Below are 27,071 nucleotides of genomic sequence, written 5' to 3'. Positions count from 1 at the left end.
ATGCCTTCAGCAATGACTACAGCCCATTAATTGATTGACTCATTTCAGTTCGATCATCGGCAAATCTAATTGATTTAAACATCTCTCTACTCTATCTCTCTGAATCTCTTTCTATTTTCTCCGTGTTAACATATACATTCTCAAGTTAAAATGAATGGACTGCTCTTTTTTACTCACATATCTCTGTGTGCCTATTTTCCATTTAATTGCCTTTTTCTGGTTCATTTTTGAGTTAATTGAAGGTTTAGATTAAGTCGTCTATCCTTTGAGTCCGATTATATAATCTGAAATACATTCAGCACCTTAATATATTATTTGTCTATAGAGTGACTTGGCAGCTCTCAGGCTGGATATAGTAAAAATGTAGTTGAAAATTAAGTAACTTTTTGGAGTATTTCGCTTAGCATATTTTAAAGAACTGACACCGTGACCTTTGATGCGTGTATTTTATCACACGCCGTAAGGTGATCTCTATCCTCATCTGTCGAACACACCTTTCTTTCAATAATTTTTTATTAAAGCTATATATAATTGATTATATAAAGTGTATTTAAGTTGGTTGCTAGGTATTAATTTTTTTGGATGCTTCAACGGTGATAAATATTTCGACCCACTTTTAGCATATTTTTTATCGGTTTATCCTAAGTAGACAATAAGAAGTCGGAAGTGTCCATGCCAGGCATGACAAACATACTCATACAATGCAATGCAATTGGGTTACTAAGTTCAGCTACGAATTACTCGAATTGCATTTATGACATTCTTGGGGTTATCTCCTAAAGCATGAGATAGGTCTTCCTTAACGTTCAGAATTTCGTGCATAACGTGAAATGTTTCACTATGTGGTTAATGTAATAGTAAAAGTAGTAATCAGTTTTCTTACGTGGCCATTTAGACGGAACAATCTTTATATCACAAAAACGCGGCGTTTTTATCATTCATATTATCAGAGATCTATTCCAAGCATACGTAAGCATAAGTGAAATGATCAGTTTCAGGCGGAAAAAAGAGATCGAGAGGAAAATATATTAAAGGAGATCAATTGTATCAGAAGAAATTTTAACAGGTTTCAAGTTATCAAGCATTACACATTTTTTTCTGAGTTATAGGCAAGAATTTAAGGCAGTGATTAAGAAAAGGGAGTTATTCCATTACTTACATTAATGTCTGAGTAGGTTAGGTATATCTTGAAAGATTCGGGGAAATCGCTAAGATCGGGATAAATGAGATAAAGGTTCATCTACATAATACCCCTCAAGCCGCCGCAAGGGCATATGACGGGGGGTGTAGGTCACCGCCCGTAAAAAGGAACAAAACCACATGCAAAGTTAGGTAACTTTGTCTGAAGACGGATTATTTCCAAGAAAAAAATTTAACATTACTCTTTGTTTAGTTGCATTTTTTATGATCAACGATGGAGGTTGGTGGCTTTGAATTCAAAGGGGGAATGGTCTTTAGCGGCCACGAATAGTTAATGCACGATAACCCGTCACTCAGTACTTTCACCGTTTGAAAATTTTATGAGGTGTTCAGCGGAAAATCAAAAGAAGTGTCTGCCTGAATCATCCTAGTGTGCACGGTGATAATTCAAATCGAATGGCCTGATCTAGTGTATTGCGCCCTCATCCAAATCGAAAGAGAGAAGCACAAATGAACCGAGTCGAAGCAGTGCCTTCGAATTAAAATCATCAATAAGAATCAAAAACACTTTGGTCCAGGCAAATTTGAGATTTCTGCCCAGATTTTTTTATAGCATTCGTGGGAGTTTCACTATATTCAAACCCTTCTACAAAAAGTACCTCTAAATGCTGTTGATGCTGTTGGCACAAGGGAAACCCAGCGTTTACATTTATTGTGATTTAGAATGGACAGGTAACCTTGAAAAAAACCATGTAAGCTATATGCTCGACTGCTCATTTGTTCCACCTGCCCCGGTGATTTCCTACAATGAATGGAATTTACTCGAGCTAGACCCCATTTCATTTTACCTATTGAGATAAAGTGTTAGAGATAAAATGTTTTGAAATTCTCGTAGTGATCGAGAGTAGAAAGAACCTCAATTTAGTTCATATCAAGGATAAAAATCAAAGTAACTAGTTGGAGGTTCTAAGAGAGGGGACCATGCACTTCCCCCCGTTTAACTCGTAGAGTATTTAGTTCCTCCCTGTTCTCATTGACTGGCGAGAACACTCCCAATAATCGATTTCAAACAATACCAATCGAAATCTTTCAGATTTACTTCGTTTTTAATGTCAGATTTACCAACTACTCTCCATAACTTGACAACTCCCACTCTCCTTTGTACGAATAAAATTAATCTCAATTATTTTAGATATAAACAGCCCAGTTTTCAGTGTGTATCAGACTATGAAAATCTGTGTCCTATTAGAAAAAATCCGGAAATCCCACTAAATGGACATTAAATTTATTGTTTATGCTCTCTTAACATTGCAATTCACTCTTTGGATAGCAGTCATTTGAAATATTAATCAGTGCATTCCTTTTCATTTATTCTTATCACGAACAAAAAGATGATTTAACTGTGACACGAAGCTGACTGGCCTATCTTTATTGGGACGTGAGAGGGCTTATCTAATTGTTTATTGATACTGTAGCAAATTTTCTCAAATTTGAGTGTCTATAGTGAGTCAGTATGTTTAAGTTTAGAGTAACGAATGTGGGTACCACTCATCACGTGCAGAAACTTCGCATGAAACAATCTTGAAAGTCACCGTGGACTACCATATTTCAAATTTCGGAAGTTTTAAAATTTCCATATTCAGTGAGAGAAGGTGTAACGTGAAACTTTGCCATCAATGTTACCTTGGATTTTTGAAACGGATTCAATATTTCTAATCAATGTTCTTTCTCTTTCAGTTGGTGTGCTTTGCGAGGATGATGGAAATGTACCGGAAACGATGACGGCGTAGTGTTGGCAGTTATGATGTAATGGAGGTGAGTGATCTAAATATAGCGTTTGAATATTTATTTATGAAAACCCCCGTAAAATTAATGAATTCAAGAGTGACGTAATCACAATTCATCATCATGGATTAGCATTTATTTACTTATACATCGATATTTTAAAGGATTTTCCATAACTTGCCCCTTTCCTAGAAACTATGCTTCATGACTCCGGATATGATGCCGCAATACTGGAAAATAGTTTACCTCGTTATCTTTTATAAAAGTGCAAATTAACCAAAACTCAGGAATCACAATCGATATCATTATCACCATCCCTTGCATGCAAAATTCTTCAGAGAAAAATTTTTCGTTTGCACGTAATTCCTCTTCACTTTTTTTACAAAAAAATTAGCTCTGTTAACGAAGGTGTAGTTATTGTGCAATGCAAATTGCTTTGTTGATTAAGGAAATTCTAAAATTACGGAGCCAAACGTACTAGTCGGGTCTATTTTCTTAAGCTGCGTTAGAGCAATAGTATGTTTTACACTGCACACACTTCTATAAAAACTGTAATGGGCAATGCAATGTGGAATTATTGACCAATTGTTGTATTGAGGCCACAATTCTCTCTGTGAATGAACCAGCAGCAAGCTTATTGTCAACTTAAACCTACTAGGTAAAATAAAAACGCATAATTTTGCTTTTCAGCGCCACAGTTTGCAGGGAAGAGGTAACACAACATAAATTTGAAGGAATTTGGCCTTCAGACAACACAATAAAAGGAGTACTTTTCTAGAACGCAATTCGTTTACACCAAATGATAAAACCCAAAGTGAAAACACTAGAAATATACTAGAAAATAAAATGCTAATGAACGCTACTGTATAGTAAAATCACCAGTTATTGGGGCCTAGAATTTGAAACGGATATCTGAATCACGGATTTGCTGCAGTGAAAATCCATTTGACGATTAGTGCGGAGGGACTGCGTTTATCAGGAAATGCGATTTTTCCGAGCGGCGAATATTTCCTGTGTGCTCGACTGTTGGAATGACGCATAACTTTTGTGTTTTTGCGAAACCAACATAGGCTAAATACTTAATTTTATTTGGATTCACTACATATATTATTAATGTATCCGAAGTAATTATTTGTAAAGATCTAAATAGTGAATTCATGTTTAGTCTTTATTTTAGTTCAATAAGGGCAAAGCTAAACTGAAAACATGCCATAGTTTTAGAACGCAGTAGATTTCGTGTTCCTCAACTTTTATAATCGAATGGAACTCAGCCAACAATGCAAATGGTAAAATTTATTAATTTCAACCGATCGTATCAGGCTGCACTTAGGCGTTAATTCATTTTAAAGAAAGTCGAATACAAGTATTTTTCACACATTTTAAAATTTTATTTAGGGCACAAGAGGATTATGTCCATGCGTTGAGGCTAATTTTAAAGTTTGTGAAAAATACATAGTATTCCTCTTTCAATAATTAATTTCCTTGTGTTCTTCTTTCAATAATTAATGTCCTTGTGTTCTTCTTTCAATAATTAATGTCCTAGTATTTTTCTTTCAATACTTAATTTCCTAGTGTTCTTCTTTCAATAATTAATTTCCTAGTATTCTTCTTTCAATAATTAATTTCCTTTATAAGGTATGATCTACCAAGGGCTTTTCTAGAAATTTACTTCTGAAGTTGGATTCCTTAATTTTTCGCATGGGCTTTATTTTCAATAATATTTTTTGAAAGTACGAGTATAGTTGCTTGTATATACTCCTCAATTTCAGAAGAGTGGCTATACGAGGTCCAGAGACATCCATTTAATGTCAGTTAACTAAATTTGTTGTCCCCCACGAGTATGTTATGAAAACAAAATATACAATAGAAATTTATAATTGATGTTGGTAATTAATATTTACCCTCTTTTGGATGATCGTGAATTATAATAGTTTTATTCACAAGTGTAGGTGTCTGTATTTGCTAAGAAAGTATTTTATTTCAATTAAGCGTAATCACTTAATGGAACGTGTATTTATTTTATTTTAGAACTCCATCAGTATGTTACTCCCTTACGGAAATATATATGTAGAGCATGAATACCTATATTTGTCATTAAAAAGAAAACTCGTATTGAGAAAACCAAATTATTTACGCCAGAAATAGGGTATGTCTAAAAAAATTAGAAAAAAACCGATATATTTTATTTCAGATCAAAGTAAAAATTACCAAAATTCTTCAAAACAGAACCCTTGCATCGACAAACCAATGCCAGCAAGTCTGTTGACCGTGGTACCTCGCGTCCTCCTCGTCGACCACATCTCTACCCTCCGGGAACATCTTGTGCCAGCGTAGAAGAATTCCTTGGGCCATTGCTCTATCTCCATAGGCATGGTTATGATCTCTGAGCCCGACTTTTCGAGCTTAAAACAGAATTTACTCGCGTATCGTTGCTCCATGGAACCTGTTCTCGTGAATTATTGACGCGACTCTCAAACAAGGGTCTAGTTTAGCAGCCGAGGGCACATTGCAACGCCCCATAGAGAGCTAACGTGGCTTGTGTTGCTTTTCCGAGAACCCCCAACAATTTATCCTCCACCAAACCCCCATTTAAACCGCCCTTGTTTGGCGGGAAATAATCATTCTATTTATTTTTGGGGCAAACCCAGTATGTGTGTTCCGAGATCACCTCAAACATATAATTGGTCATTACGAGGAAATTTACATGGAATGAGGGCAAAAAAACCCTATTTAATCATCCAGGCTTGTAAAAAAATTGGAATATTTTGTACTAGTCATCCAATGTGACGGAGTTATGAATCATGAATTTTCACTATTGCATTTACGATAATAAGAATGCGGCAGATACTCTAATTGGCGAGAGCCATTAGATAAGAAGTAATGTCGAATTTTGGACAAAGATATTGATTTACGGGGAAATATTTAGCCAAAATTTACATTATGCATATTTAAGAAAACAATTATCGGTATCTACGATATGAAATTTCACCTTCATCGTGTTCGATATTTAGTTGGGTAGGCCAGTCTTTTCAGAGAGTTCTGCTTCTGATTGGAGGACCAGTTGGATTAGGGGACTTAATTAATTCCTTGGAAGAAAATATCTGCAGGAATACTTAAACCTTGTTTTGAAGCCTGAGCGTTGGAGAGAGATATTGTGTCCCAAACTCATTATTTTATTTTGTCATAAAATATGCCTGAAAAATTTGTATTCCAAATTTGAAGGCCGCGCAGACAGAGGCATATTGCTGCTTATGTACATATATAGTTGCCATAAGCTACTTATTTATGGGTCAGCATCCAGTTTACAAAATTTAAAAACTGGCTTCCACGATGCCATACAAAATATCATATTCGGAAGAAAAGAAAGACGCTTGTTAAGCTAAATAAAGCTTGAGACTCTCTGGTCCGAATACCCATATGCACATGCTGTGTTGAGATTACTTTGATTTTCATAGGGTTATTTAAAGTTGCTGCATGGCATAAGCGTTCGCATTTAAGCGCTTTAACGGTTAAAATCCTACTGGAAACACCGCAAGTAATTAAATTTATGAAAAATTGAAATTAAATTTTTCGTTTAAAATAATTTTGGATGTGTTTAATATATATGCATATTCTCTGTATAGTCCATCACGTCCAGGAATGACCGCGGGGAGAAAACAGTTGAGTTCTGCAGGAGACAGGGGTTAGTCATCACCAACAATTGGTTTAGACACCACAAAAGACGCAGGTATACATGGAAAATGCCAGGTGACTAAGAAAGGTATCAGCTAGATTATATCCTGGTTAGACACAGGTTTAGGAACAGTGTGAAAAATTCACACAGCTTCCCGGGAGCGGATGCGGACTCTGACCACAATTTAGTTGTTATGAAATGTAGCGTCCGTTTCAAAAAGATAAGGCAGGGGCGGCGAGTTAGAAAATGGAATGTAGAAGCATTAAATGGCTTAAAAAGGAAGGAATACAAACAGGTGGTAGAGAAAATCATGGAGGATGGTAAAGAGCTAAGTACTATCGAAGAAAAATGGGAAAGTATCAAGAAAGGGTTGTCTAAAGCCGCAAAAGACACTATTGGAACCGTTTACGCTAAAACGACCAGGAAACCATGGATCACGGATGAGATGATTACCAAGATGGATGAGCGGAGAAAATGGAAGAATGTCAATACAGAGTTAGACAAAATGAAGTACAAAGAATTAAACAATAAATTGAGGCGGGCAACAAATAAAGCAAAAGAAGCATGGTGGAAGACGCAGTGCGAGGATATGGAAAGTCTGCAGAGGAAGGGTTAAATTGGTGCGCTGTACAGCAAAGTTAAATCGTTATAGGGAAGTAAGAAAAGGAGATCTATGCAAACAGTTAGAGATAAGGCGGGTAAGGCATTAGTTGACACAGGAAAGATCCAAGAGAGATGGAAGGAGTATATAGAAGAACTGTATAGTAAAGAACTTCGACCAACAAAGTTAGACATTGAAAAAGAATATGACGCAGAGGAAGATAGCCTAGGTCCAGGCATACTAGACGATGAGATAGGTAGGGCATTAAGGGAGATGAAACTAAATAAGGCCGTGGGGGTGGATAACATTCCCCGTGGAACTACTGAAATGTTTGGGAAAATGTGGGAGGAAAACTTCATAGGGACGAATTCGTAGTATCTATGAGGAAGGAATCTGGCTGGAAGACTTTGTGAGATCAGTTTTAGTTCCTATTCCAAAAAAGGTAAGGGCCACATCATGTGAGGACTACAGGACAATAATTTTGATATCCCACGCAGCTAAAGTTGTTCTCAGGATCATCAACAAAAGGATAGAGAGTAAGGCAAAGGATTACTGAGGGGATGATCAGCTTGGATTTAGGAAGGGGAGAGGTACCCGTGATGCTATTGAAGTAATGAGATTATTAATCGAGAGGAATGTTCCTCTACATCATATTCTTTTTCAATGTCTAACTTTGTTGGTCTAAGTTCTTTACTATACAGTTCTTCTATATACTCCTTCCATCTCTCTAGGATCTTTCCTGTGTGAACTATTACCTTACCCACCTTATCTCTAACTGTTAGCATAGATCTCCCTTTTTTTACTTCCCGATAAAGATTTAACTTTGCTGTACAGCGCACCGATTTAACCCTTCCTCTGCAGACTTTCCATATCCTCGCACTGCGTCTTCCACCATGCTTCTTTTTCTTTATTTGTTGCCCGCCTCAATTTATTGTTTAACTCTTTGTACTTAATTTTGCCTAACTCCTTGTTTACATTCTTCCAATATGTATATATATGCACACATACACACCAATATTTACACTAGATATGTGGGATTGAGATGGTGCGTTGGCTAAAGTACTAACTTCACACGCGGGTGCGGGTTCGAACTCTGAAGGGGCAGATATATTTTATTGGTACTCTGATCCCTAGTTGATGTTCTTTGTGGAGAACACTGTGAGTGAGCCCGCCGTCCTTCGGATGGGACATTATGCTGCGGACCCCTTGGCGCCTTTCGTTAAGAATAGCTTAATGCGGACATGGTTTCTCTCCACCCTTCCTCCTCCTTTCCCATCTATCCCTAGAGGCGCAATTGACCGTAGCTGTCGATCGCCGCCCTTATAACTTAGTGCTACTACTATGAAGTGTGAGAGTGCTCTGAAGTAGCTTCCCCTTCGGGTTATTGTGTACGGTCCTTCAGCCATGTAATAAAAATCACGATTTTTTAATGGAATACTTTCAAGATTGACAGGTGCAGTAACTTTAAAACTACTACAGAATTGTGTTGCCAGAAATGGACCATATGCAGTGTCCTAAGAATGGATTTAGCTGTAAAATAAAGAGATATATGCTATTGAGTTAGATAAATAATGTTCTGCTATCAACGGGCTATTCATATCAATGATTATGTATTACATAAGCATTTCATAGTTTGAAAATTATCGACAAGAATGAGGAGTCAGCAGGGTTGTCTTTTTGTATTTTTTGCACATAATTGAATGGCAGTCTTCCTGTTTTTACTGCATTATTGACTTAATTTTAAATCCTCTGCATTTGTATGGATTAGAAGCCATTGATAGTTAATTTCGCTACCGGGGTCTTAAAATCATGCATACTGGGTCGGTAGTGATTGTTTGCTTGCCAAGTCAGGGAATCCGCTCAAGGATTAAACTCGAGAGAAAGTTTCCTCAGCAGGACCAGAACTTCAATTATAAAGAGTATTTAGTGTGCATTCGAAAGAGGAACTTAATTTATCTAGAGTAGATGTATCAAGTACTTGTAAATGTTTCTCTGTTAAAATTGGGTGGCGATTGTTCCTGTAGAGTTTTGTTGTTTTCTTAGCAAGAATTCCGTTTGCTAATTAGTCCTTGGAGAGTGGCCAGGAAGATAAAGCATGCTCCAGCCTGTTAATTTGATCACATCCACCCAGATGAACTTCCAATCCACTGTGGAAGCAATTGTTTTAATTTTAAAATTTCACCCTTTATTTACGGATCGTTGAGTTGTAATTAGTTTTTGAAAGGAGTGTACTCCCCAAGGTTTGTGGAACGTGTATGTTCCAAGAGAGGGTTTAATGGTCTCTATCAGATTACACTCTCGGCCGACTCTGGGCCCGCTTCACAGATATTTCCCCAAAACACGGGGCAGTGGTAAAATAGTGGAGCATCGGGTATATCGGTCTAAAGCACGTAGGCTCGATTCCCCTGTCGAAGGTTTTTCTGGAGTTTCCTTTCTATTGTTACGGTAGCAAGCCAAGAATGGCACCCAACGGCCCGGAGAGCTCCGCGGTGGTGTGGCGGTTTATTTTTTTTGTTACGCGTCGGTCAAAGCTGGGCTTATGCTCGTCGCCTCCTGGACCTGCTAGGGGCCAAATTCCAATTTCCCCAAATTCACTTTCCCCCCATAATTCTGTTCCCCTACTTATTGAATGTCAGGATATAGAAGTCGGATACCTTATCTGGCTTGGGGGCTCATGGGAAGACGAATTCCCGAGAGATTAATTTCGCAGAGAAAGTGTGGATATATTTTATTCAAATTGATCATCGCCAGTCGTACGAAGCTTGTGACGATCTCTGTCACAATCTGTATGCATGAATGTTTTGTACAAATAAAGTCACCAAGTCAACAAAAACTTTGAATGAAAAGTCATGTATTTCATCACGTCTTTCGTAGATTTGTACAAACAAATGTTCATTTTTATCTATAGGTTCCTATATGATCTACGGTTGATCAAATCTAATGATTAAGTTACAAGAATATCCTCGATCCTCGGTCCTGGAAGCAGGCTTCACTACCCTGTACCTGTCATACGCCTTGGGGTTAACTTGCGTCTTTATATTAATCGGTAGAATATTCTTATTTGTGTATATACTAATTTATATAATAATCATGGGAAAAGTGCTTGCGTTTCATAAAAATCATGAAAAATGTGTTAAAAACCTGTCCAATTACTTCAAAATGTTTTCCCGGGAGCCGAGTTCCATACTTGACGGTCTAAGTTTAAGTCGGATCAATTTCCTGGTTTTTCACTCAATAGTAATTAGTTTTTTGCTCTTTCATCTATATATCTTACTTTATTGTCACTTTTTATTCAATTATATTATTATTTAGTGTTACTTAATGTGTCAAAATCTAGGCTCGACTTAACCTTTCATCTGAATATTCAGGAAATCTTCGCTGGCGATTGCTATATCCTTATGACCTAAGATTTTATAATGCCAGAACGACGGCTCATACATCCCAGTTGAGATAAAACTTATTCAAAAGGAAGTTTTTATAGTAAGGATAGATGCCATTAACACGGTGAATTTGTGTATCTAAATCGATCTCCCAATGAAACAAGAATTAAAATATCGATTTAAATCACTTTTATTACATTTCTTAGCCGAACAAGTCCATGCCTGGAAAGGATATTTAAAGAACAATCCATCTCTTTTACATAATTGAAAGCTGAATTCCCGATTATTTACTTTGTTAACTGTTTAATTAGAAAAAAAGCTCAGTGTCGATTAGAAAACCCACAAACTAGCAAACGGTGTGGGTTTACATTCACAGGATTCCTAATTAAATATTTAGTAGTACACCTATATAATTAAACTTTGTCTTGCGGGTGGAGCACTAGAGAGAGAGAGAGAAGGATTGAGATTGATTCTTGTAAACTCCAGTAGCGTGACAAAAGAGTTCATTGGTTTCTTGGAAATTATCGAGCGGAGTAAGGTCATCGAACTTGAATTTTTTTCAACGCCTGCTTAACTCGCAAGTTTGAGTGCGCTGATCCTGGATTGGTACTTTATCACCTATTAGCATGTGCGAAAGGAATATAAACAAGTGCTCCCTCTTGGTACCGGTAATTGCTTCTTTTTCATGGCACAATAATCTGAATCCAACCGGATTCATCTTAGCATAGTGGTAAAGTATTTTATCAATTAGATTAAAGTTTGTACTCTTCACTTTGATTTTTGAATCCAACCTGTGTTCAAACACTTAAGAGACCATGTTAGAAAAAGTGTACCTGATTATAATACCGAGACGTTGCCGCGCGCATTGTATTTTAATCAACTAGTGAACAGTATTAACTGTGTTCTTTTTTAATCGCCCACAAATATTGATTTTCCCAAAAACTACCTTTTTTCAGCATCGTAATTGATCAGATATAGATTAATTGCCAGTTTATAATGATCAATCAGGGCTCATAAATTATTTTTATCATCATGGAATAAATGTTTTGAGCATCACTTCGAATGTACTGCGATTTCATGACAGAGTTCTTGCCGATTAAAGGTTAACTTTCGACGAGCAGCGATTTTTCTCGTCATATGCACAAGAAGAAATATTTACTCAAAGTTGTATTGAGACATTTCTCTTTCTAACTGAATATTTATGAAGTAATACATACTTTTTGGAAATTTATACTATATATTATATAGTTAATTACAAATATTTTATCGTCGTATTTGAAGTACTTCCGCTGAGGAATAAAATCCTTGTTCAAGTATTACTGGTACTACTATCATGTTATAGTGTATGTTATTAATGCTAGATTGGGTTAAATGTAATTTTAAACGTTAAATGAATTTTGGAAGGTCATGGCATTAAAAATTTCGTTAAGTGGACGCATAGTATGATGCATATGACCGAGTCCGAAGCAATACTATATATTGTGTTTAGACGTGTCCATTAAAAACTTGTTTCCCGTTCTAAAAAATGACGGGTTAGAGAAGAAGCAGCAGTTATTTAGAAAGTCGACTGAAGGCTACAAAAAAGCATTTTACGTAAATTACAACAGTTAGAATTGATGGAGTATTTGGGTGGTAAGGAAGGATATTTTCTGGAGAAGGAAAGAAGAACGGAGAGAATTCTTGCGCCGGCATTAGCCTGCTCTTTAACGGAATGATTCAAGGTTCCAACTGTTTAATGTCCCATTAAGTGAACGCAGTAAATCATTGGAAGTTCTCCCCAAACAGCACTAAAGTAGAAATGGGAAGGCTAGTGAAAAATTCTCCGGCGTCTGATTCAAATCATCCTTTTGAGCTCTCAACTTTGAAAGCCAGCGCACGGAATTGGCACCTGAAATGTTCTTAAGAATAGGAATTTCAATATATTTTGAATCGTTTCCAATCGATCCATACATTTTCCTTTGAAGTCGATTCTACCCGATACTATCCCAAAGGTAGCGACATATTTCATAGTGATCAGCTGATTGTTTTCATTCCAACTTCGTTCCTAAATTGATAGAGGTTTCGATTTCACCCGCCATGGAAAACACAAGGCTAACAAAAATAATGATAATAGGGTGAAATATGGTGAGTACAGAAAGAATGAACCTGTTAGGTGTCATATCGTTCTACTCTACTCCATGGGACATGCTACTTCAAGCATGGCAAAGGTATCTTAAAGTTAAGCGAGGGTTTTTGACCTGCAGCTCTAATAATGCGAGAAAAAAATAACGGGTATTCTTTTTTCGGAAGAGCTAAAATGACCTTTGATTTATTCGATTAGTTAACAGTCATAGTCAATTGCTAATATTGAGATAATAGTACTGGTTGCTCCATATCTTCCCGTAGTTAAACATATTGATTCTATGCACGCATATAATAATTTACATTAATGCATTTCCATTTACTGCTATTATTCTACTCTGACGATTTTTTATATATTCCTGTAATTATGATAAAGTGGGGAAAATGTTTATCACACTACTACGTAGAAATACGGAGTCTATTAGAGAACGCTTAGAGTTTAGGTTATTCATATAATGGGCTCAATATTTGATTCTGAAGAAAAAATCTTAAAATTTGAATCTAAAGACGAAAAAAATAGTAAGTTCTAGGTTAAAACAATGTTTTTAATAATGTCCGCCCTATATGTTTGTTTACTTAATGAGTTAACAGCTAAAAATAATTTCTGTGACATTTAATCTCTTTGCAATACAGCTAAATGCGCATACAATTTCTCGGCAAAAATGAGGTTCCTCCGAAAAATGGTAACTCTGCTCCCTATAAAATATATTCAGATGTCTCAAGTTCTTTGTAAGCATAGGTCAGTAGTTGGTAAAAAAAGGTAAATGGCTTTAATTTTTAAATCTGTGAAATAAAATGAAACACTGGTGGAAAAATATGCGCGACATCGCTGGCATTGTCCCAATCACTGATTAGGCTCTCATACTTAAAGAGTAACTAAAACGCGAAGATATTTTCGCCACTGTTAGAAAATAACATCTGGGAAAATTGAAAATGTAAGGCTAAAAATGAGATCTGGAGAATTGTAAAGGCATGAGAAAAGAAGTGAAAGAGTTAAAAAAATTCTACATCAATGTGAGAAAAAAATCATTGAGTCACGATTACACTCCTTCAAATGGAAAGACCGAAGATAATGATCAAAATGGTAATAATATAGCTCTCGTATAAAAATGATTTAAAAAAAGGCATTGTAAAACTGGAAACAGTAGACATGTTGCCTTGAACTTCATACAAGAATGAAAGATAAGAAAAAATGATAAATAGCATAAAAATGCTAAAAATGACTGGTTACTTTTATATTATTTCTACTCTTAATTATTTATTATCAAAGGTAATGAGATAAACCGAATTAATACTTTACCATTCATGAAAGGTACATAGGTATACGATTTCGTTATAATTATAATGTGCTTTGCATTCATAACTTAGCTGAACTATCTATTTTATCAATCAACGGCACCTGTAAATATTAAACCTTTAACCCTAAGGCTCTAATGAATGTAAATACACCAATTTTTGTGAATTTCAAATTCAGATTGATCTATCATTTACAAAAACAAGAAAGATAATAAAGGTAGGGGACATTAATTCGCGAGGTGATGGACCAAATGAGCTCAGAGCAATTGAATGAAAGATGAGACGAGGAGGAAAAATAGACCTTTTAGGGTTTATCATTTTTGTAGATCAAAGCATAAGACATTAACTGATTCAATAAATTGTATCTTAGTTATCTTTATCTACACCGCTAATGTTTATCATTGTGATAGTTGTCGGATGATAATCGGTGTAAACAAGATAAACGTATTTCAATGCAACAATTTCAGAGTGTAAAAATCATTCACCTTGACCGAGGTTCGAACCCGCATCCCCCGAAGTCTGGCCGAGTGCTTAGCCAGTTAAGCTGTTGAGGCATCCTCTTACACTCTTAAGTTTTGGCTATAGCACTCGGCCGATCATCGAGGGATCCGTGTTCGAATCCCGGCCAAGGCGAATGATTTTTACACTCTGAAATTGCTGCATTGAAATACATATTAGCGAATGACTCCGTTAAAAGTTATTGTATCTCCGGCATCTCCTGCAGTTTCTTGGAAGAAAAAGGTATTGAGAATTTTGAAGCTAACTTAAAACACAAGTCCAAAATCAAGAACGGGTAGAACTACTTACCAAGCAAGGAAGTGTGTTTCTCCAAGATGCTCGATGTAGCAGGCGTACCATGAGAAGAGTCGCGTTAGGAGAAGCATTCGCCAGGATGAAAGAATTGATGGCAGGAACATGATTGAGGATATTTAGAAAATATTAGTGAAAACTTTGATGTGGAGCCTTGTGTGGTTCGAGACTATGTTGAAGCAAGATGATGTAGGACGTAGGATGACGGCGTAAATAGGAAATATTTGAGTCGTGTGGTGGAGGATGGAAAAAGGAAATGGATGATAATGAAAACAAAATAAGTCCTAGACAAAGTAGAGGAGAAGAGAGTGATGTTTAATAAAAGCGAACGTGGTAGGAAAGTTAGATGTCAAGTGTTTTGATTGGAAATGGAATACTGAAGACTGTGATAAACGGAAGGATGTTATGCAAACAAGGTAGGTACAAGAAAAAGATAGGTATGTGGGACGGAGTTAAAGGAAATAGAATATGCTCGGAATTGAAGAACAATTTTTTGTAGCTTGGGGTTTCATTTTGTGCGTTTATAGTTTAAGTACATATATCTGCATCAATTGCTTAAATGGGTACCAGACCTTCACTGTAGTTACCATGGTATGGCGAAGATGAAGATAAAAATTAAACTAATTAAGAAGAAATGCTTCGTATCGCAAGTAAGAAACAAATGAGTAAGTGATCTACCTTTATATCTAATCAATTATCTTTTTTTCGTTTCTTGCACCAATTGCCATAAACGAAGAGTATTATTAATTCAAAATTATCAACTCTAAAGCACCTTAATGAATTGATGTTATCAAGATGCTAGGCTATTTCATTCATTCACACTAAATGCTGACGTAGTAAAGCTCATTCACGTTAGCCATCTCAAGGAAATGCTTCAGGGCGTGTTAGGTCACCAGCCATTCTATTTCTACCCCACTGGTTCCACTTACCTATTGGCACCCTGCGATTCACGGAAAAGACTTGTGGGAATGGTTATCTGGCTCATGAACAGGACATTATTCATACAACCCGCATACTCATTAGGAATACATGATGTACTCTTAGTAAGTACCCCACTGACTATTCTGAGGAGATAAATAAGGTCGCCCATTAAAAATTTCATGCACACATTTAATGTATTCGCCAATTATCAGGTAACACAATTATTTGTTTGTTTCTCATTAGATATGTGTGGCTTTATTTACCCTTTCCAGGGTTGACAGGATTACACACCCTTTTACAGGTGGTAACCTAGCACCCCCCCCACCACATGTCCTTGCGGGTTATTATGTAGATAAAGATGTATTTGTGCGGGACGTACGCCCAAATACATTAGTTCTACGGTTTCATTTACACAACACCTCGCCACACAGGCTCGCGGCGTTGGTCGCCAGGCAGCCACAAAGTGAGTTGTGGGGAAGGCAACTTCTATGCCCTCAACCATTCTTACCATTGCCTGCCTATTTCTGTCTTAGAATTTCTCCATTCAGTTTTTGATGGGAACAGTGCGTAGGAATACCGAATACTTGAATCTTTCTTTTCTTGAGTCTTATCTTTCTTCTTCTGTGACAGTTGTCTGTTCAGTCTATATAATTCGGGGGGGGGGAATAACTCTCTATCCTCTAAGTCAGATGAAAACCCACACGATTGGCATATTTGCAATGGGTTTGTTATAGTTCTTGAGTCCTGGCATATAGAAGGTTACGAACACAGTGTCTTAGTAAATTTGTGACGCTCTGTGTTCTTTCGTATGAATTTCTTAGGATCTGGCGGTACTTCTTTGCATCTTATTCAAATCTTTAATCAGTGTTTTTTCAGATGAATTCCAAATCCTCTTCGCAAAGTCTACTTGCCCACGGGTCTTATCAGTGAAAATAAACACGTCTCCTAGACTTTTCATCGCTACATTTTCCATGTATCCGTTTGATCAATGCCAGCAATTTAATCTGTTGCCTCAAAGCCCTTCTGACCTCACCGTTGTACCATCGTGGCTCTTTGCTTTCGTGTTTTGTTTTCCAAGGATTATATGACTCCATACTGTGCCTAATTAAATCTGGGAAACACTTTCAGCAATTTTTTGTAATTTAAGCCCCAGCATTGTGATTGTTCTCATTAAGTAATTGTAGGTTTTGTAAAGATATTCAGGCAAAACCGGAAGTCGCTATTTTCAAATATATATATATATAAATATATATATATATATATATAAATATATATATATATAAATATATATATATATAAATATATATATATAAATATATATATATATATATATATATATATATATATATATATATATATGTTCTGGTTTTGATGATATTATTTACCAATGCATGAATTTCGGCAACAATTGCTTTAAATGTGTACTCATCTCAATGTAGCTTATCAGACATCGATGTACACAATTTCTTTCATATGGTGGGGATTCCTAATATTTGGTACGTGAATTGAGTGGGTGATGAGCATATTAAATAATGTCACGCATGAATCGCAGTTTCTCCTGCTGAGCCGCCAAAATAGTAGTTATATCCGAGTCCATTGAGGAGACATTGAAATCATCTCCAAATATACGAGCACTAAGGAATTTAGTGTTTTTGCGGTCGAAATGCGGAACTTAGTTTTCTAAGGTTTGCATTGCAGCTGAAGTGGAATCGGTTAACCTGGAGAATGAGCTTACATGTATGTTTTCCTGGTTATTTAGCTTTAATATATGCCCAGCGCTCTCAATATGTTCGTCAAATTTGAGCACCTGGCTTTCAATGTTTTGTTTTGGGGGAAATAAGTAATCCTCTTTTATAAACGCCTGCCCAGACCAGACCCCTGCCTCATCTATAAATTTCACCTAAAGGAAAAACTTCACCGTTGCTAATATCCTCGGCGTGCCAGTTCTCCGTTCCCAAAACTATGTCACCATCTGAACTGCGGAATATATTATCGGTTTCCGCTTTCTTGTTTGTAATGATAATGAAATATAGGGTGACTATGTTTTACACCTGTCGACCTGTACATTCTTTACTTTTGCTTTAACATTTTCATCACGCTTGTTGAGAGGAGGGTTTTTGCTTATGTTAAGTTTGTTACGGAACGGTCTTAAGAAAGTCTCCAAATTAATTATTTACCCATAAGAAGACTTTTCCTCTCAACTACTGAGCAGGCAAAACTCTCGTCTTTCGCTCGCGTCCTACGCGCTACCTTCGGTGATGCCTCATTCACCAATAAATTCCACACCAATATTACGACTAAAATTTCCAAATAAACTATATAACCTTTTTTTTCTACCGATTATATAATCATGGTAAATCTGTCAGGAGATAGAACAAATGCTTAAAATTCAAACTGTGCCGCGACCTTAAATACCTCCGAAGTTAGTAGGGGTCAAGTACTCTCTAGGGAATAGCTTTTTTTAGTAAAGAAAAAATTTCGGAATGTATATTTTAAGGATTGAGATAGCACTGCCTTCCTGGCTTCGAGAAAGGGAAGCTGAAATTAGAAAGATGTTCATCTTCCCATTATACTACGTTCTTTTAAATTAGTATACGCCCGTTAAAGCCACGATTGAGTTTGGAGAAGGCGTTTCTGCCCATCAAGGAGAGAGAGAGTAAATGGTTTGAACGCAAACTCGTCTTTTCACGCTACAAGAAGAAAAAAACGAATGAGAGATTTCTGGAAAGGCCTCGATACGACGAATCCATCATCTAATTTTATATTCTCCTATAATACAGGTATATCTCTTTCTCTATACCAGCACAGAGGAATTAGTATCGGAGGAAAATATATCTAGGAACTGAATCATCATTTTGCGTAGGTGCATATCACCTGCCCTATCTTTAATTTCATGAGGATCCAGTAAAAGGCAATGAGGTGTAGCTATTATCTCATGCCTATATTTGTATGGAAAACGTCCTTGGACGTACCCGAAGTTTATTAACAATTATTTAGTCATCATTGGCCACCAAGCTATTATTGTTATCTTTTTATGAATATAAAATACGAGAACTGTTTGTAATTCTAATTTTAGTAATGAATTACTCATAAATAATTTATGGAGTACCCCAAAAAAATCATGGCTATTTTATATTACTACGTGAATAAGAGTGTGGCAGTCTCTGTTGTTTGAGATAACATGTAAAATATTTAAAGTAACCTTCGTTTGATATTATCAATATCATTATGTGATATTAGTGCATAATCTAGTTATTTTATTTTTCAGATCCATATCCTTGTCCTGTCCTTGCTGCTGATCTTCTCCCTCATCATTTCGGGGGCTGCCGTGCACCCAGGTAAGTAATCGATTTCCATTCCTCTGCCCCGTTTCTCATATTGCCTTAATCTGAAATGGAAGTTCGTCCGTCCCCTGTTTTGCGTGAGTTTCCAGGCATTGATTTTTTCCATGTGACATGGTATGGTAGTATGCTAGAAATCGATTCATCCGGAGCGATATTCACGGTGTGTACCTATTTCTTCAAGCCAAATTTATACTTGATTACTGTGGATCAATGGGCACGTCTCAGTTGGTAAACGATTGTTAATTAATGTTTGAGGCTAATCTAACTAACGTAACTAGCGCACTATTTATAGTTAGTGTCTTGGTTAGGGATAATTGATTGGTTAATGTTGTTGATTCCACCGCCACATGCCCTTGCGGCGGCTTGCGGGGTATTATGTAGATGTAGACAATTTTTTTTTGGCGAGAGATGTTATTTCTTGCATTTATCAGAGAAAGCCCAATTTATGTAATGAAAGCGTATTAAAATGTTAGGGAAATCTTCTTGTTTTCTGTTGATGTCGGTTAGACAATATATTTGGACTGAAAATCCAAGGAGTGTTTTTTCAGGATTCCTTGATATATAAAGTTAAAAAGTAATTGAGATGAATTGCTTGATCATGTGGTGCAAAGATTACATGGAAATGGTATATTAACTGCAAGCAATGGTTTTTGTTCATCAATAATTACTGGGGATAGAATTACTTATTATTTAGCGCATACATTTTGAAAATAGACGAGGAAAATTTCTATTTGTTATGTGTTTTGCATTAGCGTCCCATTTTCAACTCTTATATAAGGAAATCTAATACTTACAAATTATTTAAAGTAATAATAGTATTAAATTATGAAGCATAATCAAACGAGGCCCAAGGACTAAAATATCTGGCAATCTTTAAATACGGGAAGAAGAAAAAATTGTATACTTTTAGTATTTTATTACATTCTGATTTTGTTGTGCATAGTAAGTTGGTGATTAAGACGAAAATTGAGCAACACCTGTTAAGACTGCGAGTTATGAAATTCGTAGAAACCTCCTCATAGTTTTCATAACATGAATAGTCGACTTTCCTGGGAAAAGTTATCTTTTAAAATGCGACTATATGCTTGTTAGTGGATGAATGTATATTTAGAAGAGTCATTAATAAATAGAAATTTTTGATCCATGCTTCAAAATTCCATGGAATAAAGCGAAGTTTAGCGCTTATCAGATTGAATTTATAATGCTAAGTAAGCAAAATATCCTCAGGTATGGGAAACCGAAATCGTGGATTATGTGAATGACATAACGCAAACGATTAAAACTAATATTAGATTTATCGTGTTCTCCATAACTTTTCACTGATATTTGTTGTGTGGTGCATGGTGTTAACAATCTATTCCATTAGCGATCTCACATAATTTTTGAAATTGTCAAGTGCATATGTAAGTTTAAAATATACTAATCTAATAATATAAGTTTAAAAATATACTATCGGCAACATTTAAAAATAAAAAAACTTCATATAAATGACCCTTATCTCTCTCTTGTGTATTACTTAAGCGTTAATTGAGGGGTAATTGTACCGAGGGCAATACTACCTGTCCAATAAATACGCGAACTGAGGCCATAAAAATTTCATTTTGCAAAATTTATTCTATATCAATTTAATTCCCTTCAAAGTACTCTCCATTCGTTGCTATACACTTATTCGATCTTATTTTCCACTGTTTAAAACACCCTTTGAAGTCCTCGGCAGTCAGCCATTTTAGTTCTCCCGTCTTTTCCTGCTTTATTGTGTCCACATCTTCCCAGTGATGGCCCCTCATCACATTTCTGCATTTTGCAACAGCTATCATTCGGATAGATTTTCGGCGAACGGTGAGGACAAGGGACCGCACACGAGCAATGCTGTCGTCAACACAGGTGGTTTTTAAAATGCTTAATCCACTTAAAAACTGATGTTTTCTTCAGAGAATTATCACCGTAAGCAGTTGCCAACATTTCAGTAATTTCTTGATAACTTTTACCGCACTTCACCGAAAAACTCGATGTTGGTTTGTTGCTCCATGATTTCGTCAATTTCTTTTTTCAACGAACAGACACAACAAGGGCAACAGTAACTAACATATCTGGCAGCGTACGCACAGCTCGACGATCCGCCAAGCATGGAAGGCTCATTGGGTCTCTGGCAACTAGTTGTCTTTGGCAACTAGGTTAGTGGGTTAGGCTATAGTCCGCGTCATGGCCACCAGATTGCACCAGTTCGCGCATTGCACAGACCACGATTATACTAAAACATGTGGAAAGAAAAACAAGCTTCACTACGTACAAGGCCTGTCCCAAACCTGTCTCCACCTTCAACTTTGCTCCCTCCATCTCCCTCCGACATGAACAACCCCCCCCCTCTGTCCGAAGGGTTTATATTCAACAGCTGTACTTGTACTCATCAGTTGTACCTGATGATGTCGTAAGTCGGTGAAACGTGTTGTATCTTAAAATAAAGTATATGGAAAATTACAAACAAATTTAGTATGGCTTATTTTTTCCCGGATAGACGGGCGGTGGTTTCTCTGCATGGGTTCGAAGTAGTGGAGTCTCTGAAAAGGCTGGAAGTCGGTAGCATTTGGCTCCCTACCCTTGCAGAGTACGGATCGTTCGTTTGCGAAACCGCTATAACGTGACCTCGTTACGCTCCGTCATGAACTGGTTATTGGAACATCGCTACGCCATCAAATGAGGCGTGAAACTAGGCAAAACAGGGAATGAGACGCATGGCATGATCAAGATGGCTTCTAGTGATTACTTTATGGGCGGAATGGGTGTTTTTGAGTAGCACAGGCTGTTTCAGGAGGGTAGAGATGAAGTTGAAGACTCCGGACGTTCAGGACACCCTCCGGCCTCAAATGTGATGAAAACCTTGCAAGAGTGCAGGACGAAAAATAGCGAAACACGAAAGGAAACAAATGTATTATTGCCGTATGTTTCTCTTCTATGTCTGTTTAAACCTTCCTTTTTAAATATTAAAAAATTAACCTCTTTAAGTACAGGTTTACTTATTATCTCTAAATATGGAAGAGAGGCGGTTATCAAAGCGTTTCATAATCACCCTAACAGATGTAACGTCATTTTAGGTGACCGTTTCGATGCAACTATACGAGACTTGATGTGTTTGGTTTTCAGAGGGCTATAAAATTTTTGGCACGCATAAATTTCACGTAATTATAATATGGCAAAAATGTTCATTGCCACCAATTATGTAAAATAAGAACCATTGATTGTGTTGGTAACTCTAAAAGCCTATTCACCGGTATAAATTACCACCTTCTAACAAGTTCTCTTATAAAATATGGTATATTGTCAATATAAAAACTGTAATAAAATAATCCGATTGATTAAAGTTGATTGTTCCGTTAAACATTTTAGGGATTGGTAAATTTTTTTTCATTCTAAAGACTAATTATGGAGAGTGGAAAGACAGTGTGTGACGAGTATGATGTCCAATCATACTGACCAAAGAATGAATTATAAGATAAATGAACATAAATTTCACTACCCAAATAATTGCAAAATATCTTGTTTTGTCAGATGCTCGTCTATTTTTTCATGATTAAATTTAATTTTACACCATTTCTTTCCAATCTATGCACACAAGGCTTACACGAAATATCTATGAACAATTTGATAAGGTTAACTGCCCAAATTACTTTAAGTTATGTAATAAACTCGTTTTTGTCATTTGCTCACCTCTTTTCAATGTTCAAGTAACTTCTATTCTAAAAGCCTGAACTTTATTCATGATTCGTGGCTCTTTTTCCCATCTCTTGTTTTCAATGTATTATATTTGACTCTCATCCCTATGAATTCCATCATCCAAGAAACCCACATTATAAATGCATGATTTCGAAATTAGTGCATCATTCACCAAGATCCTGTCATGTGTCTACTGAAACCATGATATCTGTTAAAACGCTGCTTGGAAACTTATAATTACTTTCTCTTCTCTCCTCCAAAATGGATATAAACTCTCTTCTCAACTTAAACGAAAACTCTTATTATGGGCAAGGCTGGTCTAATAATTGGAGGTGAGAATTTACATGCTCCTCTATATTCTGATGACTCGGTAATAATTGCTGAGAGTTCAGCAGATCTACAGGAAATCTGGAATGAATTCAGTGAGTTAACAGCAGGAATATATATAAGTCTTAAAATTCGTTGAATTTGACAGTTTCAAAATTAAAACGGGTATTGGAGTTGAAAATGAGTTAAAGATTTAGGGGGATGAGTTAAAGGTGAGTTGGCAGGAAGGCGGAAATGAAATGAATATGAGGAAGACCCTTTATCCTAGGCTGTTAAAGACATATTAAAGGTCCTGAATTTCGTTAGACCAGATCACGAGGGATCGAGATGGTGCGGGGGCTAACGTACCGGCTTCCCACCCTGAGGGCGCGGGTTCAAATCCCGGCGGTGTTGAATATTTTTCAGAGGTATCTCGATCCCTACCTGAGGTGCTTTGTGGAGGGCACTTTGAGTGAGTACGCCGTCCGTCGGATGGGACGTTAAGCCGCGGACCCCTTGGCGCCTTTCGTAAAGAGTAGGCTAATGCCGACGCCGCGTTTCTCTCCACCCTTCATCCTTTCCTGTCCTTCCCCTATGGCGCAAATGACCTTAGCTGTCGGTCGCCTCCCCTCAAAACTACTACCAGATCACGTACATTAAATCAGGGAGATATATAATGGAACGGATAGATTTAAAATGTCGTTTTTTTCTCGTTCAATTAGAGATGAAAATAGCTAGGATTGAAGGATTAAGGAAGGAATAATTAGTATCGGTATCTACATAATACCCTGGAAGCCGCCGAAAGGGCGTGTGGTTGGAGATGTTTGGTCAGTTTTGGTAATATAAATGGCCAAGAAATGTTACCAATAGTTTTCACAGTTTACCGAAACGATAGAGGCACAAGGCCCAGGGGAGGAGTTTTTGAGGGAGTGAAAATTATTTTCGAAAGCAGACAATGTGAATTTGAAATAAACAACATAGAAAGTGTTTGGTGCACCTTACTGCGGCCTAATCAACCATACATTAACTTATGCTCTTTCTACAACGTGGCAGAAACATGGACACAATTTGTCAATATTATGCAAAAAGGCATCACAGATTTCATCCTTATTAAGTACGTTAAAGCAAATCGCGACCCCAGGTGGTACAATGAAGGCGTTAGAAAAGCCCTTCGAAAGCAGAGAATGTTACAGTCTAAGGTAAAGAAAGCAGGTGAGAACACATCATGCTCGGAGAATAAACAGCTATAGGACAAGTATAGATCCTCTAAAATTGAAACCAAAACCCCATAATGTAGCGCCTAGCAAGACTTTAAACATAAAGCACTACGCGAATATTTTAGCAGCTTGTTCGTCATGCATTAGGGAAGTAAAAGGAAGTAAACAAACCGTGTCTTGCTTAAAACATAATCGTTCATACTGGCAGTGAAGGAATAGCTAACGTTCTGAATACATTCTTCCATAGCATTCTCAGGAACGATGTTGCCACCTCGTATCTCCAGGAAACACAACATACTGAAACCATGGCAAAAATAAAAGCAGGCAAACAAGGAATTGTCAAATTGCTTAATGAGATTAAACATAATAAAACCCCTGGTCCCGAAAATATGCCAGCTAGGGTGATAAAACATTTAGCTCCTAATATTGCCCCGTACCTCGAAGTATAGGTTTGCATGGATGTGTTGATTTTGCATGTGGATTTGTTCTCTTTTACGGGTGGTGACCTAACACCCCTCGTCACATGCCCTCACGGCAACTTGCGGGGTATTATGTAGATGTAAATATGTAGTTGTGGAGTGGAGTGCATATAATTTGTGGAAATCGTGCACAAATCTTAAAAAGACCCACTTTCATAAAATTGTTATCGAATGGTTTCTATTTTCTCCTGCTATTGAATAATTTTGCATGTGTATAGCTCCTTGCGTGATGGTGGTTAACTTTGTTCGAATGAATGTTAGAACCAATATCTGTGTGTATACGTATGTCATAATTGCACATGTATGGCGACCCCCCGCCACACACCGGTGTGACAGCTTGCGGAGTATAATGTAGATGTTGATGATGATAAGAAAAATGCGGCACAAAGGGCACCATTTGATTTATGATGATGCAGATGCTTGAGGAAGACTGATGACTTTGTTGGAGCAGAGTAGAGTAGATCGTTACTTCATGGATTGGTAAAGGCTCTGGATTCTGTTAGATAAGGTTGAGCGTAACAAAAGCTATTATTCCTTGAAGAAGTTTGATTGGCTAGATGTGGTGCGACGACACTATTCGTAAAATAAAATGCAACTACATTTAAATATTTCCACTTACACGCATGCAAATATGTATAAAAAGAAAGAAGGCGTGTAAGCTGTTGTGGTGAATGTGAAGTTAGGTTAATTCCTAAAGCCAGTAAAAAAAATCTTAAGGCTTTAAATTATTTTTTATTAGTGTTTAGTTTCTTATTATTGTTTATAGGAATTAACCTAACTTCAAATGTATCTGCAAGCAAATTATCGAAACAAGCGCATGCACCTACGATTGCACTAGCGCTCTGCGGAGCGTAAAATTTGGTTCCCGCTCATAACAATATTTGAAATTGATTTTCTGAATCGATATTATGATTCCTGTTCGTCGGAGGAAAGAAGTAATATTCGTAGCTATGTGTTCTGGAATCTCTATCCCTCACATTTTTGGTCTAACCTGCCCAAATAGTGTGGGGCCTCACTAATTCCCTTTGTGTTATAGTTAACTCGTGTTTTCTGAACCTTGATAAAAGCCATGCTTGTACTGTTCGCGTCTTTAGCAGTTCTTAGAATAATTCCTCTAAAAGCCCCAACACGCTTGTCTTCGTATGTTAAAAGATTTCATGAGTTTTAATTTTACGAGTTTTCTCTGAATTTCATCTAACTATTTTATCAATTATTTTTCCCAAGGATCCCAAACGTATTCTGAATGGGTCAAATCCCTCTTTAACTCTGACGTTACATTTACCCACCACCAGTCTAATGAAGCCGATTTTCTTCAAGGCGGGTCTTCATATTCTCCTTGTACGTACACTCCCTGAAAGGCTTGTGGTTAGGACTACCCCCAAGTATTTAACTGGATCTTTCTTAGTTAACTAGGAATCCTCTGTGAATCATATTTCCTGCTTATCACTTCCTTTCGTCCAAAATTTCAAAACCGCGCATTTGCTTGTTCAGTTCAAATCCCCTTTTCATGCACTAATCCATTATTTTTATTCCACATTAATCCGGAAAGATCACTCCGGCCTTTCCATTGTAGTTTCAACAATAATATAACAATAGACAATTACAAACATCCAAGCCCTAGATAGAGACAAACCCACCTAGGCGGAAATGGAACCCGTGACCTCTGGGTTGGCAGGTGAGTGCCATACCCCCGCCGGTAAATTTTGTCTAAATCGCTGGAGAGTAGCCCACAAACTGATGGGGCCCTTTTTTCCCTGTATACCACGCACTCATCTGCAAATAATATAAGTTGCTACTAATGTGTGACCTTAAGTCATTAATGAACATGAAGAATTGTAAAGGTCCTAGTACTCTTCTCTGACAAACCGAACTTACATCTGCCTCCGTTGAGCACAACCCATCGATGACTAATTTTTATATGCGTTATGACAAACCATCCCTAATCCAATATATCATGACCTAATTGCTAATATAACGTTTAAATTTGTATATCAGTTTATTGTGATGGGCGTTATCAAAGGCTTTGTTGAAATCCAAATAAATCACGTCCACTTCTATATTGTATTAGCCCGATTTGATATTATCGTGAATTAAAGGACCCAATTGGGATTCGCAAGACTGGTCCTACTAAATCTGTGCTTATAATGGCGTATTATCTTCCTTCTGTCGAGGAAGTTCATTAAGGTACTAACAATACTGTGTTATAATATTTTGCATGAAGTTAATGTTAAATATATGGTTCTATTATGGGTGAAATTCTCACTTTCAATGCTTTGATGAATGTGAG

General features: G+C 36.9%; 1 protein-coding gene across 1 annotated transcript in view; it reads left to right on the top strand.

Annotated features, from left to right (window-relative positions):
* The window catches only part of Sol1, a 1,662,073-nt gene that overhangs the window by 65,551 nt on the left and 1,569,451 nt on the right, over window positions 1-27,071 (top strand). The window contains exons 2-3 of the mRNA XM_071582627.1: window positions 2,878-2,955; window positions 18,996-19,065. Of these exons, the coding sequence (XP_071438728.1) occupies window positions 2,950-2,955; window positions 18,996-19,065 (76 nt within the window). The 5' untranslated portion in view covers window positions 2,878-2,949. The remainder of the gene's footprint in view (window positions 1-2,877; window positions 2,956-18,995; window positions 19,066-27,071) is intronic.

This window comes from Hetaerina americana, unplaced genomic scaffold (genome assembly GCF_022747635.1).
Source record: "Hetaerina americana unplaced genomic scaffold, ioHetAmer1.1.p SCAF_12, whole genome shotgun sequence".
Taxonomy (NCBI): Eukaryota; Metazoa; Arthropoda; class Insecta; order Odonata; family Calopterygidae; genus Hetaerina; species Hetaerina americana.
This window is presented reverse-complemented; position numbering and strand designations above follow the sequence as displayed.